General features: G+C 46.4%; 1 protein-coding gene across 4 annotated transcripts in view; it reads right to left on the reverse strand.

Moving 5' to 3' along the window:
- Positions 1-895: 895 nt before the first annotated feature.
- TUFT1 (tuftelin 1) overlaps positions 896-17,156 on the reverse strand; it is a 33,979-nt gene continuing 17,718 nt past the window's right edge. For 2 of the 4 annotated variants that reach the window (XM_008515446.2, XM_008515445.2), the window contains 10 exons: positions 16,622-16,708; positions 15,951-16,040; positions 14,402-14,467; positions 11,202-11,315; positions 7,900-8,028; positions 7,213-7,307; positions 5,023-5,128; positions 4,070-4,153; positions 3,068-3,162; positions 896-2,495 (listed from right to left, as the gene is read on the reverse strand). In XM_008515446.2, coding sequence (XP_008513668.1) covers positions 2,432-2,495; positions 3,068-3,162; positions 4,070-4,153; positions 5,023-5,128; positions 7,213-7,307; positions 7,900-8,028; positions 11,202-11,315; positions 14,402-14,467; positions 15,951-16,040; positions 16,622-16,708 — 930 coding nt within the window. In that variant the 3' untranslated portion in view covers positions 896-2,431. The remainder of the gene's footprint in view (positions 2,496-3,067; positions 3,163-4,069; positions 4,154-5,022; positions 5,129-7,212; positions 7,308-7,899; positions 8,029-11,201; positions 11,316-14,401; positions 14,468-15,950; positions 16,041-16,621; positions 16,709-17,156) is intronic. The other 2 variants (XM_008515447.2, XM_070607315.1) reach the window with 1 other exon arrangement.

Consider the following 17,156-nt stretch of genomic DNA (forward strand, 5'->3'; position numbering starts at 1 on the left):
TCCTGTATGGCGGTATACTTACTCCTGTCTTCTTCCAACCTTGCAAGTCTTCTTGGCACCTTAGGCAACCCCACCCTGCTTCCACCCTCTTAATATTCTGAGAACAAGCACAGTCTAGATATGCCCATACCAAGCAAGACTGCCAGAGAAAGAAGAGAGCCCGGCTGCCAGAAGACAAACCCAGGCCTGGAACAGAAGGTGGTTTCCAATGCTGTCTGAAGCCTGGGGTGTGAATTAGCTGAAGGGGGAAGAAAAGTTATAAGAGAAAAATTTATATTCTTTCAATTGAAGAAGAACGGGGTGCCAGAAGGGGAATGACCAGGGATGAAGGAGGTTGTATTTCCAGTTTCTTTGGTTCAGAGAAGATTTGTATAAATTTAGTTATGTCCCCGTTGAGCCCTGCAGTCAACTGCATTCTTGGCAGAAAGAAAAAAGATCATTGGACTAATTAAAGGATGCCCAGAGATAGCCAAAAACTGAACCCTTAAAGAGCTGCAGTCAGCATCTCCAGAGTGCTTTTCATTTCTGCAAAGGACGTGGAATTACTCATCTACCTCCAGTGCTGACTGGTCAATCTCTACGTAACCACAGGACTTCTGCCACTGACCAGTTCTTCTTTTCCAACTGAGGAGGAGATCCCACGTGGTCACCACCCAGACAGGGTCCAAGCTAAAGTTAGGGGCCACCTCCTACAATGAAGACTCAGACCACAGAGCTGAGCTGCTCCAGAGGGACATTCTAACTCCTCCGAATGCCACAAAGTCCTCATATCATAATATTGGGATGTCTGGACCAAACCTTCCAAATGTGGACAACAGGGTGCCCATCTTCAAGGGACACTGAAATTATGTTCTTTCATCCTCCCCAAAAAGTGAAAAGAAACCAGGCCAAGAGCTCAAAGAGACATATTAACATAATTTATTAAATTCACCATAGAAAGAATATGACAGAGAAAGAAATATCAGGACTAGAAGGGCCCATGGAGATCACCCGATCTGACCCCTTGTTTCACAAATGAGGAAGCTGCGTGAAGAACATCAGAACGCCATATGGACAAAGCCACACATGAGCCCAGTCTTGGAACACAGAAACACACAGATGTAGACTTCTGGTTTTGAGCCAGGTAGAACCTAAAGACTTAATCCACGTTTGTTTTTAATTTTTCTGTGTCCTACAGTGCCACATTCTGATGTGTGCCTCCTTCTTGAGGCTGTAGGAAGAGCCCTAAACAGAACACGATGAGTGGCAGGTCGTTCAGAGCCAAGAAAACAGATTACGGAGCAGAGGGGTGCAGAGGGGTTAGGGGAAGAACTCAGTCCCTCCCCAAGAGTCCTGATTGCCTTCTTTCCCCAAACAACACACAGACCCAGACACCTCAGGACAAATATACGTCCCTCCTGAGGTACAGAGCAGGTTAGGAGGAGGAAAGGAAAAAAGCAGGCAGAGGAAAGAGAGAAAAAGATTTATAACAATGTCATTCTGAAATCAACAAGTCCAGCGGGAGTGACATTTTCCCAGTGTTGAGCAAATGCAAACACTGAAAGAGAAGGCTGTAGAGCTCTACTATTAAATCTGTAGTGAGATGTAAGCAAAACACCAATAATTTAGCAAAATAAATACAATCAGTTTCACTGAGATTGATGAAACCCAGTGAAAACAGTTTTTAGGTTCTGAGTCAAGAAGACTGAGGTGTACCTTGCACTGCATCTTAGGGGAAACCCTAAGAGATTATAGGAGTCTTCACAGCAGAGAGAAGTCACATGTAACTGTCCGTGGCCCTAGAGGATCTTTCTGCTGAAAGCTACTCCCTGAATGGACATTCCCTTCTCCCCAGGAAGACAAGGCCATCCAGTCAAAGTCGAGGCTCACTGACTCTGACCAGGCCACGACAGGTAGCTGCATTGTCTAACTGTAGGAGACCTGGTCAGCATGCACTGAGGGTGGAGCAAGTAGAAAACAGTTTGTTGCTAAGAACTGAGCTGTGTTTGTGGAGGAAACTTCCTTCCCCCAGGACACTCTCCAATCACTGTGGACATCTGTGCCTCCAGCTTCTAGGGCTGAAGTAAATCTGGTCACCTCTCCCGACCTGATGAAGGCCTGGCTTCTGGGGCAGCTGCACTCCAGGCTACAACACAAGGGAGGCTCTGCTACAGAGAAGAATAGTAACTACAGGAATAAGGGTACTGCCCTGGCTCCTGCCAGCAGGATGCCGTCCTCCAAAAGGCTACAGCGCCCAGAGGGGTTGTCCATCCTCCATCCACCCAGCATACAGAGGACAGGAGTTTGGAAATGGCGGGACACATGAACCCCAAGCCCTGAGTGCAGCCAGGGAACAGTAAGGAGGTCAACACCAGTGCTAACAGCCTACAGGGGTGGTGGGCTTCTCCGCAGGCGAGAGGTGGCGGCAACAGCAGCATCCGTCTCCTTCCGCTCATGTTTCCACCACTCGGATGAGAGGCATGGGCTTTGGGCTGGGAGGCTTGGATATCCTAACGCTGAAAAGAAAGTTGGAAACACTGAGTGCTGTGTGGTTGCCCACCCCTCCATGTCTGCCTCTGGAATTCTACACTTCCATGTCGGCTGATCTCTTGGGTTCCAAATGCTTTGAAACAGTCATTGTCAGTGACATCCAAGAGAAGACTTGGGGGTGGTACTTTGTCTGATGGCAGGGGTGATGAAAAGAGAGAGGGTAGTTAAACAACTAAGAAGTGGGCATGGCTGTGATTCTTGATTTTTTCAAAGTCTTGGACTTTTGAGAATCTCTTAGAAACAAAAGCACCCGTCCCTAGAAATGTGCACATATTACACATATACAATCTTTGCATACAATTTCAGGGGGTTCATACACCTCTAGCAGCTGCTCATGGGCCTCCATGGGGTTGTGGTATCAGGCTCTGCTCTAACCTGGTCAGGAAAAGGTTCAGGTGGAGAATGGGTCAGATTAGACACTGAGAGAATAAAGTTGGATTTAAAGAGCCTTGTCCTTGCCTTAGCACTACAAGTTTCCCATAGCTCTGTCCTTTCCCCTACTGCCTCCCTGCGCCCCACTCCAGGCACGCCCACTCACCTGCCCAGGTTCTCCGTCTTGGCCCGGGTGCTGAAGTTGCCATGACTGACTTGTTTTTCTATCAGGTGTTCTATCCGGTCGTGCATCTCTAAATTCTACGATACAAGTCGTAAAGTTAGAACTGGCCTTTTTTTGGCTTGCCATTTGTCACATTTAACTAGCTTATTCTGGTCTCTCCACCTCTGTGTTTGTGCTGCTGCCACCCTCGCCCCTACCACACGTGCCACCACCAGGATGCCCTGCCTGTCGCCTCATCTTCACCACTCCAGATTGCTCTCTCCCTCCAGTACTTGCTCCAGCCTCCCTCCTTGAGGATGCGTTCCCTCAACAGCTCTGTGCAGCACTGATCATTTCCTGTACATAATTTCCTGTAGTCAGTTGAGATATTTACTTGCCTTTGTTGATATGCTTTTCTATAAAGTATCTTAGATCTTTTTTTTTTAAGTATTTTATCTCTACATCTAGACTGAAAACTCCCTGGAGATAACAACGCTGTCTCCCCTTTCTTTTTGTCTCCCCCACTACAAGGGATCTTCACACAGTGGCCACAAAGCAATCTTTAGGTAGTCAGCAGACAGCAAGGGCTCTGAGGTAGGCAGAAATTAGACCAAGAAGAACTCTTTAGCTAACTGAGCCCATCACCTTAGCCATGGAGGAGACACCACCTATAGAATGCCTCTTCCTTCAAAGCCCAGCTCCATTGTCAGCCCCACTGCTAAGCCCACATGGTCAGAATGAAGGGCTCACCTCCATGCTGCCATGGTCTGGAGCTCGCACCATGATGATATATCCCTTCAGAGGGGGGACGGTCTTACCATTGTTAGCAACTCCCTGAAGGTTCTCAGAAAACGTTTACTCAGCTGAACTGAAGATCAACCAACCATTCCAGATACTCACTTCTGAGCAGCAGCTAGACAGGACCAAGACCCCCCCTCCAGAACCTCTCTCTCCCTTATGTCCAGTCTTCTCTTCAAGAGCCTGCTCCCTGCCCAGTGCACACACCTCTGCTTCTAGGTAGGCAATTTTCTCCTTGAGCTCCTGGATGGTGGTGTCCTTTGACTGGATCACAGCTTTTGAATTCTGGAGCTGCAAAGATGTGGGAGAAACTGGAGCTCATTTTGAAATGACTCATTACACACTCATCAAACTTCGCCCTGCTGCTGGGGGAGCCAGCAGAGACAAAAGGCAGAGTTTTGCAGCTCTCACATGACTTGCTTAGCTCTTCTCTAAAAGCCTCATTCCAGTCAGTGTTAAACTCTCGATTATCCCCGGTATGGAGGTGGGGATTGTGAGGGGAACACCACCCTGATAATTCAAATTATTGGATGAGTTAAAAACATTCCATTTGACTTCGGGAAATACAAATTATTTATTCATTCAAGAAATATTTAATGAGTGCTTACTATATGGCAGGGGCTTCTCTAGACAATGGGAAACAGTAGTGAACAAAAAAGAAAAATCCCAGCCCTCGTGGAGCTGACTTGCAGCAAATATGCCCTCCCAAGGAAAGGGTCTAAAGGTCTCAAAACAACTCTGCAAACGGACGTATCCTGAGTGCGCTACCCTAAAGTTCAGGTGGGGGAAGGCAGACAATCTGCCATGAGTTACAAGGCTGATAATCTGCACACAGATAAGTGAGTTTGTGACTTAATTACTCATTTACCAGCACTCTTCAGAGCATAAGAAAGACACACCTTTTCCTTTTTTTCCCATTGGAAAGCAGAAGGCAAGTGACCAAAAACGTAGGGGAAAGATGGGAGAAAAGCAAATCCTAATCATCCAAACCTGGTAATTGGTAGCCACAAATGTTTTATGGGCCACTTATGAATATAAGCCAAGCTCCCCAGGAGAATAAATAAATGAAGCGGAGACTTGGTAGGAAAACAGGGCTAGACTCAATGCAGTGACTTCCAGAGGCGGCAACCCAGGGCAGGGTAAGATCTGACCCTGCTTACCTGCTCTATCATTTGCCGGACTTTCCGCTGCTGGCTCTTAAGCATGTCATCCAAGTGGTGGATCTTCTCCCGCAACCCAGCCACTTCCTTTTCCAGGTTAGCAGCCCTGGCGATAAAGACCAGAAGGCTGAGGCAAGGGGAAAAGATGCTTTCTCTGCTCAGTCACAGGAAGAGCCTTGGGCTCAGGGGGTTTCCATCAGGTGTGATTCCCTCTGCCCGATTCCCCAGTGGTCTGCCCTAAGGAAGGGGGCGTACCTTAGAACGTCACAGTGGAAGCATCACTAGAGATCATCTAGTGCAAACAGAGAAACAAGCTCAGAAAGCTTAGAAGGGAGAAGTCATTCTGGATAGCTCTAGTGGGCAAAACTAGAACCAGCAGGTAGGCGTGCCAGGGAAGCCATTCTTATGTTAACACAGAAGACTTTCTCACTATTAAAGCTGTCAGAAAGTGGACTGCCTCATGTGTAATGAGCTCCTCACTCCTGGAAAGAATCAAGCAGGAGCTGGGATGATTATACCCAATACCATCAAGCTGTTGGCACAGATTTTTTTTTTTTTAAGATTTTATTTTTCCTTTTTCTCCCCAAAGCCCCCCAGTACATAGTTGTATATTTTAGTTGTGGGTCCTTCCAGTTGTGGCATGTGGGACGCTGCCTCAGCGTGGCCTGATGAGCGGTGCTATGTCTGCACCCAGGATTCAAACCGGCGAAACCCTGGGCCACCGAGGCAGAGCACGCAAACTTAACCACCCGGCCACGGGGCTGGCCCCCATGGCAGTGATTTTATATCAAGAGGAAATTAAGATTTGATGATCCTGAAAGCCTCTTCACACAAGTCTGTATCAAAGTCCCCCAACGGCCACACACTGCAGTCTCCTCTGCATCTTTCAAGCAAACTGTGCCAACATCCCCAAAGGCCAAGTGACTGGGGAGAGTGTCCAGGAGTTCAAGGGCTTGGGGTACAATGCAAGCTGAGTCCCCCAACACCCTTCCTAAACTCCAAACACTCTAAGTTTCCACCCTCAGCTCTCCAGTGCCCTATTTCTCAGTCTCCTTTTATTTTAAAAAACCACCATTTATGATGCATAGCTACCACCTGCCATTCCTAAGCCTCGGTTTTAGATTATCTGGTCTTTTTGTTTCTCCTGCTCCTTCCTCTCAGTCACCTTCCTGTGAGCACCTCGACCACTGAGGAAGAGAGTGCCGAGTAATTTAAAACAATTCTACTAGGAAGTCGAGTCCAAAAGGAGGCTACAAGAAGATGTCTGCATCTTCCATGCAAGGCAGGCCTAGATTGAGGTATTCCCGAGGAAGAGAAAATGCCCCCAGCACACTGAGGGGTCCAAGAAGGCAAGGATTGTGTCTGTTAGTCTTGGAATGCCTTAGAAGGCCCTTCAGATAACGTCTATTGAACTTGAAAAAGTCCAACATATACAATGAAGACCAGATCCAACATGCTGTTAAATTTGATTCACCATTCCAGATCTTATTTATTAATTGCCAATGGCATAAAGAATTTCCAAATTCGTTTTCCGAATTCATGAAGGTCCAGGATGACCCAATCTTTGCACGTACGTTTCACTGGTCTGCGGCCTCTCATCCCCTCTAATCAGAGGGAATTTGCAAAACCCTCTAACTCTGGAGTAGAAAGGATTTCAGAGATCTCCTATCTATTACTGCTGACAGGTGGTTCTCAGTTTCTGAGTTGCTTCAAGTAAAAGGAAGTTCAGTATCTCTTCACGGAGATGGGTGCTGTATTTTTCACCAACACAACTTGTGAGGAAGTTATTCAATTTTACCCTCAAGTAGTTTCTAGTCGGTTTTTGTTTTGGGGGGAGAAGACTGTGGTGCCATAATGTCACACTCACATCCAGTGTAACAACCCGTGGAAGGAGGTGCTGCAACGGCCAAGGCTCTACCAGCTCTCACTTGACCTTCGCTCTAAAACTGTGACAGCCTTTGCTTTAGGTTATTACTCCACAGAAAATGAACTCCCCGGAGATGGCAGTCTCCCAAACAGTATCTCCCTGGGCAGGGCCCCACCCTGAGCAGGCACACTGTGAGTCAGAGCTGGAAGATCTGACATCAGCACCAGCTTCCTCTCCAGGTCTGGCCACCACGGGAGCTGCAGGCTGCATGGCCCACCCTCCCCTCCCTGCACCCCAACTTCATAGTGAACAAGGGCTCTTACTTTTCTTGTTCTGCTTGGCAGTCAACATTCTTGCTCCGAAGTTCCTCCAGGGCTGTCTCACCTTCCTTGACTTTCGCCAGTAAGGCCTGATGCTCCTGGACGGGCCAAAGAAAGAAAATCTAGAATCAAGAAATGGCAACAGTTTCTGCATTTGGGATGAAATGGGCACTAGGGCTGGGACTCAGCCCCTACTGGGCCTGGGACACCTGCCAAAAAGCAACAAGCCAAGCTGGTTTGATGGGGCGCCCTCCCCTGTCAGGGATAACCCTTCCCACCCTCAGCACAGAGAAACTTCCCAGCCTCACCCAGCTGCCTGGGTGGAGGAGAGCCTGGTCCTGTGTTATCCAGGCCCACCTGCCAGCTACGGCTGCCAATCCCCAAGAAACCAGGCTGCGTGGTTCCTTAAAAACAGCCTTCAAAAGCCCATAAAGGGCAGATGTACAAGAATCGGACTAAAATGGAAATGGGTTCGACTCTGGTTAGCAATGGCTGAAGTTAGATGAGAGAAAGACAGTCCCATTCCTTAAGGACTAAAAGGTACCCAAAGATATTTGCCAAAGGAAGCTGTAAAGTGTGCTTTTCTGGAGCCGCTCAGAAAAGAAGAGCTTCCACAACCATCTCAGTCAATCCCGGGGCACCTTCTGGCCCAGCAGTCTAGGCGCTGAAGAGCAAGACTTCAGAGGTTACCGTCTCCATTCCTAGCAAGCGCCTCTGCAACTCTCCAACTTCCGCCTCTTTCTGCTCCGCTCTGTCCTCCACTCTCTGAAGGGCCACACGACTCTGTTCTGCTTCTCTCTGGTACCGACTGAGTGTGACCTAAGACACAGGATGGGGATGTGTGAAGTTGGGGGAAGAAAAGAGCAGATGTGGATAAAACCCTTAGAAAAGAACCTAGAAATCTGGGTGCAGTGATGGGAGAAGGCAGGCAACTCTGATGAGTGCACCATCTCCCATTCACTGTTCTGGGACCACTCAGGGGACTAGCAGATTAACTCTATTTCCAGGGTTAACTGGCACAGTGTGAACTGAGCTTTACTTTAGAGTGACACCTGCAACCCACAAGTACCACTTTCCAGAGGGCTGACTTCAACATCCTCACCAGGCCTCCAGTGCCACCCAAGCTGAACCCAGCATTGTGGCTTTCCTACTAATGCAAATGCAAAGAATCCAGGAGAGGCTATCTCCACGTCCTTCCTTCTGTTTCCCCACTCTTCTTTGCCCTCACTTCAAACAATATCGCAGCCTGCATACAAGGCCAAACTGGCACCTGGAGGGGTACTAAACACCAGGAAGAATGTTTTTTATTTAAGATGATAAGCCAATTTGGAAAGGAAAGAAGCAGAATTTTAGAATGAAAAAGTAAAGTAAGAACTTGCCTTCTTTCCTCCGCATGCATTTTGCCAACTCATTATCCTTCAGGTCTCAGCTTAGACACTCCTTCCAAGGAGCCTCCAAGCCTAGGTGAGGAGCCCGCAGAGGACACATGGCTCTTCCCTCCTCCACCACTGAGCAGATTTTGCCTGGTCGCCTGTGTGCACCTCCCTGTAGACCGTCAGCTTCATGACGGCAGAGACTTTGGGCACCACTACATTTCCAGAGCTCAGCACAGTAGCCAGCACACAGTCACTGCTCCATAAAGTCATGAACGGAACTGATGTTCATCTAGACCAACCCTCCCCTTTCACAACTAAAGGTCAACTGACCTATTCAAAGTTATACAACTAGTGAATGACAGAGGCAATGCTAGAATCAGCTGCTGCATCATCCATTTCAATGCTTCCCAGTTACCCCACACTGACTCCCCAGTCACTGACTAAAAAAGAATCCAGGTAACCTCTAGAAAGTCTAACCAGCCCTGGGGAAAACACAACACCAGCAGCCAGTTTGTCTGGCTCCTCCCAAAGTCAGAATCAAGGAGGAGAAAGCAAAGCACAAAGATGATGTGTAATGGGACGTGTCCATGCTGCACACTAGCCCTCTCCACAGCAAACTCGATGCAAATCCTTCCTGACAGCAAGAAGCCAGTGGAACGAGAAACCCAAGCTTAATAGCAGGTTTTCAGGTAATTGACAATCTTGCCCTTCCTACCCCCAGGTTCAGAAAAGTAGACCAGAGAGTGTAATTCACTAGGACACTCTAAGAAAAGTCTTCAAATGTCTCATTTTATCCTGGAACAGGCCAGCCCCATGAGCAGGAACTTAAAAACAAGGCCTCTCATTTCTGTACATAAACACAGCACCTAGGCTGAGGTGTGCTCAGAGCACAGCGTTAACGGGCCATGGACTGATCCTGACCCACCCTGCCGTAAGATCACGGGAAAAAACACCCTCCCCTGCCACACCTGTCCCTGTAGCTCCATCCAGCCCTGCCCTAAAGGACCCTCTTAATCACAAGAGGCTGTGCCAAACACCCCACCAGCAGGAACAGCCCAGAGCGCACTTCCTATCACGGGTGGGTGCTACAGACCATGGGGTTGAAAGGCAGCCCCTCCTAAGAACCTGTGGGCATGTGACTACATGTCAGGAGCCTTCTGGCCTCAGGTTTTACTCAGGACACTTACTCAAGCTTTGAAACCCAGGGTTAGCAGAGCCCTCTGTGTGTAGCCGAAACTGACCCCTTTATAACACCCCTCGATGCAGAAATTTCTTTCCAAAATTCACAGTCGGGTTAGTGCTACAGCCTCAACCTTCCCATCCTCCTGTTCTGCTCCAAGAAAGTAGGGAGTAGCTGGTCGCCAAGCAGATACATCGCCGACCAAACTATCCAAACTGTAGAATCTGAAATAGATGCAGCTGACTCCTTCACTGTACAGCTTTCTAGTTCTGAGACCAAACTAATCTTAGTATTACCTCAAGTCCAAACTATTTACCCCTCTTGTTAAATTGACCACTAAGAAAAATACAGGACATCTTATGTTTCCAAAACCCTTTAGAGTAATGAATATATTTACATATATTATCTCACTCAATTCGCACACCAAACTTGTGAGATATATTTCATGATCCCTTTTTACAAAAGTTGAAACATGCTGAGGGAGGCTCTACTTGCACAAATAAGACTTCAACTACTCTGTAGGCAGTTGATCCTGCTCAGCGCCCTTCTTCCTCACCCTCAATCTTCCTCTCAAAAATTCTCTTAGTTCCATGAAAAAAAAGAGTTCAGGCTGGCCTTACTCTCTTCGCCAGCTCCTGGCATGCCTGGGCAGGAGATAATCCTGTCATTACATATTTATGACATAAAAAATACTTTCCATGTGGGTGAACAACAGCAGATAACAGATGGTTAATCTTACACAGACTAGTTAAAACAAATGCCCAGTGTTTGCCCAATGTACCTCATTTTATACTCAAAGAATTTTCCGGAAAGTATAGAAGACATCACACTTAATACTGGGGCGCTTTCACTCTCTCTGTATAGACTTTTGTATTTTTTTAATCTTCTATGATAATCTAGTATTTCTTTTATAACAATAACTGAGATACACTTTCAAGATCACAAAGCCAAGGACATATCTAAAGTCATCTGATTCATGGGTACAATTCTTTCTATGACCACACAGATTCATTCAGTCCACACTTACAAGGAGCCCACCTCATACCAGGTATTGTGCCAGACACAGGGGATGCAGTGGTGAACTTGACAGCAACAGTCCTTGCCTTGGTGCCTAGAGCCCAGTAATTCTTACTGTGGTACTTAAAGAAATGACTTCTGAATTACCTGCTATCCCAGACCAGCACCACTGCTCAACTACAGTAAAGCAGAGGATCAAAAGCTGACTTTCAAACTATGGGCTAGCCTTGGACAGCAAAAACTGTAAATATCCAGAAGAGGGAAAAGCAGATAGGAAGTGCCCTAGGCCTCAAAGCCTCGCCTTTCCAGTTGATGGCACCCAGCCAGAAAGATGGGAAGTCTATACCGAGAAAGTCACTGGCGCCTGTATCCACTGGCTGAACCCTTAGGGTACCTTCTCCCTAAATCCCACATCTCACCTCAAAAGCCACACGGTCTGACTCGTGCTGCCGCTCAGCCTCCTGTAGCTTAGCAAGCAAGTCCTGCACAGTCTTCCTCAAGCTCTCAACATCTTCATTTATACAGATGTCCGCCTAAAGCCAGAGCAGGGAAGACAAGGTGAAGCCAATATGTTTGTAACTGGGTAAGAGAAGGTCCCCTCAACATGCATACTTGTTTAGACCATCTTGTCCAGACCACCCTCCCTAAAGAATTCACATCAAGGGGAGAGTTAGTCTTACACACTCAGGAGTTCTGAATTATTCATACGGAAATACTCTCTTCTCTTCATACCCTAAAGAACTCAACTAGCATCAAATCACCCGATTATTTTAGGACACACTCAGTAATTTCTATACATGTATCAACTGACTGATTAACAGACAGGTTTAGGGGCCGGCCCCGTGGCCGAGTGGTTAAGTTTGCACGCTCTGCTTTGGTGGCCCAAGGTTTCACCAGTTCGAATCCTGGGCGCAGACATGGCACCGCTCATTAAGCAACATTGAGGTGGCGTCCCACATGCCACACCTAGAGGGACACACAACTAAAAATATACACAACTATGTACCGGGGGTCTTTGGGAGAAAAAAAGGAAAAGGAAAATCTTTAAAAAGAAAAACAAAAAAACCAGACAGGTTTATGCTGTCCTCATGTGTGTGGCCCTCAGACTCAAGCTCTCTGAGAGCAGGGACCACGTTCCCCAGGGGCAGGGACTGTGCCACACCCATCACAAGGGGCGCATCCCAAAGGCACATCTTTCGTTGTTCTCTGCACCTAGCACAGAGATTGGCACATAAAGGGTTACCAATGGACAGGCAGGTTTAGGACAAAGGCACCCAGTAAGTCCAGGAATCTGATTTGATGTAGGCAAAGGTGTCTCAACAAGGTTACTATGAGTCTCTCTCCAAGACACACCCAATCGTGGGTTGGTGGTTAGGGCTGAGCTGGCAAGTAGGGTCTCGCCCCCATCTCTGCTGAACAGGTACGAGATACTTCAGTTACCAGCTTCCTGTGAGCCTGACAGAAAAATCTCCCCGTCTTGCACAGTGGGAAGCAGCAAAACCTTCAAACCAGAGCACAGAGCTCTTAATGAGGGGGAGGGTGACAGGGTCCCAGTCACTGGGTCATTACTGAGTCCCGTGGGCCTTCATTTCTTTATCTGTGAACTGTGAGAAGATGCCTCCTCACGCCCTGCCTTACAGGCTGCTTCAAAAATAAGTAAGATAATATCCGGTAGGGCTTGGAGCTTGTGAGAAGAAAGAGGCTGAACAGATAACACCAGGGGTTGTTATAACTTGTTGCCAACAGCATATTTGCCAAATATGGTGATTCAGGAGAAGAGAAAAATCCAAACTGCAAAACTAAAGTGAGGGGTAGAATCACAACATTCCCAATCTAGCCGTCAATAGGTTATAGCTCCCCTATGTCCAGACCTATGCTGCTGGGCAGGTGAGAATGACCTAGAAGGCCCCGGGAGCATAGCTATTATGTTTATTTCAAATGATGTTCTCATAAGACTATATAGTGACATGGAAAATCTGCATTGATATAGTACGAAGAGAAATAAGGGAGTTATAAAACTTTACATGTAGGAGTTAGAAACAACAAACTAGATTTTAACACAACAACGTAGATAGAACCTAAAAATAGGTGTTGGATTAAAAAAGAAAAAACAGAAATATAGCACAAGCCCATTATGAAAACTGAAAACATATGTCATAGGCATATTTAAATGATATATTAAATATATTAGAGTGAGTACCTTTTAGCGGAGGAGGGGAGAGGAAAAAAAAAGTAAAACCAGTGAGAGGCCTTCATGAGACCAACGATGATAATGTGCCCCGAACTGATGTGTAGGTCTGATTCAACTCTGCACTTGACGGCCAAAAAGCCCAATCCAGGGACTGGCCCCGTGGCACAGTGATTAAGTTCAGCATGCTCTGCTTCAGCAGCCCTGGTTCACAGGCTCGGATCCCAGGCACAGACCTACACCACTCATCAGCCCTGCTGCAGCAGCAATCCACATATAAAGCGGAGGAGGACTGGCACAATATTAGCTCAGGGCTGGTCTTCCTCAAGCGAAAAAAGAGGAAGATTGGCAACTGATGTTAGCTCAAGGCTAATCTTCGTCCCACACAAAAAAATAAAACAAAACAAAAATATCCAATCCAAAAAAATACCCACCCAAGCAAAGAAACAAATACAAAGAAATGCTATATACAGTATAATCTCAGTATTGTAAGTATATATTTGCACTGAAGGAAAGACAAAGGAAGTTTCACCAAACTGTGTTTTCTCTCTGGGTAAATTACAATTGATATTTTTTCTTTCACTTTTCTGTGTTTCTGAATTTTCCAAATTTTCTACAATAAGCATATCTTATATTACCAAATAATCACAAAAAATATAGTAACAAATGTCATTTTTTAAAAAGTACAGCCATGTTATTTGTCAATTATACCTCATTAAATCTATAGAAGAAAGTGAAAAAAAAAAAAAGTACAGCCATGGCAGGAAATACTACGTCATTACTCAAAAGAATGAGGTGGATCCACATGTACTAACCTGGAAAGAAGGCTATAGTATAGGCTTCAGTTTAAAAAAATAAAAAAACAAGCAAGGAATAAGGTATTTATCATGATCCCGTATTTGTGAAAAATGGGTGTATATTATATACATACATTGATACATGTACATATGGGACGTGTATATATCAATATATATATGTAGGGTAGTTAAATATGGTTGCCTGTGTATAGGAAAACACTCTAGAATATTGGTACTCAACTCTGGTTACATTAAAATCACCTGAAGAGCTTTTAAAAGTCTTGATGCCCCGGTCACATCTCAGCCCAATTAAATAACCGTCTCTGGGGCTGGCTCACAGGCACCGTATCCTTGAAAGCTTCCAAGGCCACTCGAGCCGGCGGTGAAGGCTGAGAAGCGCCACTCTAAAGGGTCCACCCGCTTCAATCTGTCAACAGTGGGTACTTCCAAGGAGTGGGATTGGGGAAGAAGAGTTTCTGCTGTATATGTTTCTCCATTATTTGAATGTTTACAGCCAGTAAGTACTACTCTGACATTTGGCGAGAGAGAGGAAGCAATAACCAAAGGGATGAGGGAGCAGGATCTCCTGCCTCCTTGCTAAGTAGCAGTTACCACTGTTTTCCCTGTCACCTACCTCAGGCGGGCTGCTACACAGGGTCGTGGGACTCTGACTCAAGCCGTTTGGCTTTTCTAGCACCACCTGTTCAAAGAAAAATAAAACTGGTGGTTAAAACAGTCCCAAGCAACCAACTTCGAAATATTATTCTCCTGAGATCTCAAATTTTAGAAAGAAAAAGAGAGAGAGAGAGAGAAGGCGGCAGGGGAGCAGAGAGAGGAAGAAGAAGAAAAGGGGAAAAGGACTTCCAGTGTTCTGTGGGAACATGGAACGGAGAGCGAGTGGAGAAACATGTGTGGCCTTGAGAGGGAACACTCTAGCCTTGTAGGGAGGATGAGGGAAACTTCAGCTAAAACCTTTCAGCAGACTGGAAAATACGCAGGCTCACTCCTCCCAGATCAGGGAAAGCAAGCAGCTGCCCGTCACAGTCTCCCTTGCCCCTCAGGGATCCTGACAATGTTTACAAAGTGTAAATCAAAAGAGGAAGCAGCATTTGCTGCAATTCTTTCCAACCCAAAGCCTAATTATTTATCACATGACTGCTGGTTTGTGGAAACAAGGGGCCTGGACTTGGGGCCTGTCTCCGAGCACATGAGTTTCTTCAGTCACCTGACAAAGCAGCTCCACCAGCCAGATGTGAGCTCAGGCAGTGCAAGTCCTACCTTCAGCCAAAGCAAAATGAAAATTACAGGGAATCTGCCACACAAGCCTAGTACAAACCCAAGCCAAAGAGGAACTTTGCTGGCACCAGCTGCTAGGTCACTGTTCCCCTCAGGAGAATGAGAGCAGGGGCGAGGGGGTCGAAGACCACTCCACCCAAACCAAATGCAAATGAACGAGATACAGCTCAGAATCTAAAGGAGGATGAGGGTGAAGTCATGGAAGAAACAGTTCTGCTTTGAGGACATTTCTATCCTCAAATTTTAGAAAAGCTGAAAAGCAGAATCCCAGGATTATGCATCCCAAGAAGCCTTCTCCAGTCAATTCAGTCTAACAAACATTTCCTGATGACCTTCTGCATCCCAGACCCTGTGCTGGGTGTGGGGATATAGAGATGGGAGGCGAACCCTAACCTTGAGGAGTGTCCCACCGCAGGGTAGAGACAGCTATATATACAAGAGCTAAATAACAGACAAGGACCAAGACTTCCAACTTACACTGCAGGTATCACTCAAATGAAGCAAGATCAACTTATGAGAAGTTTGGATTTATAGGTGATTGTCTGCTTTATAAGACTTTATATTACAAAAAGATTGAACACAGAATCCTTATAGATAAGTTTTGTCAATAGCTTAACAATAATCTTATTTACATAAATTCAGTTTTTGTACAGTGTTTTAGGAACAGGTGTACTTATACAGAGGCTGCTATGTGGAAATCCAAGAGCCCATCTGCTGGAGAGCCCTAACAAGGTTGTAAGTGCTCAGAGAAGCCAGCACCACCTCTATTCCCTCCTTTCCTGGCAGTGATGTTAGATTCAGCACCCACTGGGTGACTGGTAAATGGGACTGCCCGGCACAACCCCACCTCCTCAGTGGGGACCCAACCATGGATCATTTCCTATTACCTCTATCTCCTGTTCATGGAAAGAACCTCCTGGATCCCTGTCGAGCTTGCTACTTATATCCTCCCGGAGCTTCTGCAGGCAGTTCCTGGCCTGGGAGGGGAGGGTGAGAAGCTTTAACTTTGGGATAGGGAAGAAGAGCACATCAACTCACCATCCCCAACCTGCACTCCTATGAGTCAGGTGCAGTTCTAAGCACTGGCCGGGGGAAGGAGGGACCCTAGTCAAGTAGGGCTGCAGGCCAGTCCCTCCTACACAAGCAACAAAATAAACAAAACCCCTGCACTGTGGAGCTAACATTCTAGCTGGGGAGACACACAACACAAAATACAAATAAAACATGTAATATGTTATATGGTGACAAGTGCCAAGGAGAAACATGAGCCAGGGTGAGAGGTAGGAAAAGCTGGAGAAGCAAGGCTGGCAATTTAGATAGGATGGCTGGGGGATAGTCCTAGGCATATGGTATTTAATAAGTACTTGTTGATTAATGGATTGGTATTAATGGAAGGGTAAAAAATAATGTTTGACACATTAAGGGGCATGGTGGCACTTTGGAGACACAAAGGGAGCAGAAGGGAGAAAAACTGGAACCAAGAAAAGAAGGAAGCCAAAAAAGTCTGAGGTTTAGAGAAGTGACCTAGGTCACTTCCACAGAGGGATGGGGTGCCCACCTCCTGGATGTACTGGACCTCACTCTTCAGCTGGTTAATATTCTTCTCATGGATCATCTTGTCTCCAGACCTCCCCTTCAAGTACACCTGAATTAAGGAAAATAACACTGTTTAGTTAAGAAATCTCTAGTTAAATTAATTCCACACAGGCAGCCTCATACACTGCTGGTGGGAGAGTAAACTGTTACTGCCTTTTTAAAGAAGAAAATTAGCCCTGAGCTAACATTCACCACCAATCCTCCTCTTTTTGCTGAGGAAGACTGGCCCTGAGCTAACATCTGTGTCCATCTTTCTCTATTTTATATGTGGGACACCTGCCACAGCATGGCTTGATAAAAGCAGTGTGTAGGGCCACGCCCAGGATCTGAACCAGTGAACCCCAGGCTGCCAAAGCAGAGTGCGTGAGCTTAACTGCTACACCACCGGGCAGGGCTCAATACAATAAAAATACACTCAACTGTTTTTGACAAGGGTGCCAAGATAATTCAATGGGGGAAGAACAGTCTTTTCAACAAATGATGTTGTTAAAAATGGA

Source organism: Equus przewalskii, unplaced genomic scaffold, assembly GCF_037783145.1.
Source record: "Equus przewalskii isolate Varuska unplaced genomic scaffold, EquPr2 ChrUn-10, whole genome shotgun sequence".
Lineage (NCBI taxonomy): Eukaryota > Metazoa > Chordata > Mammalia > Perissodactyla > Equidae > Equus > Equus przewalskii.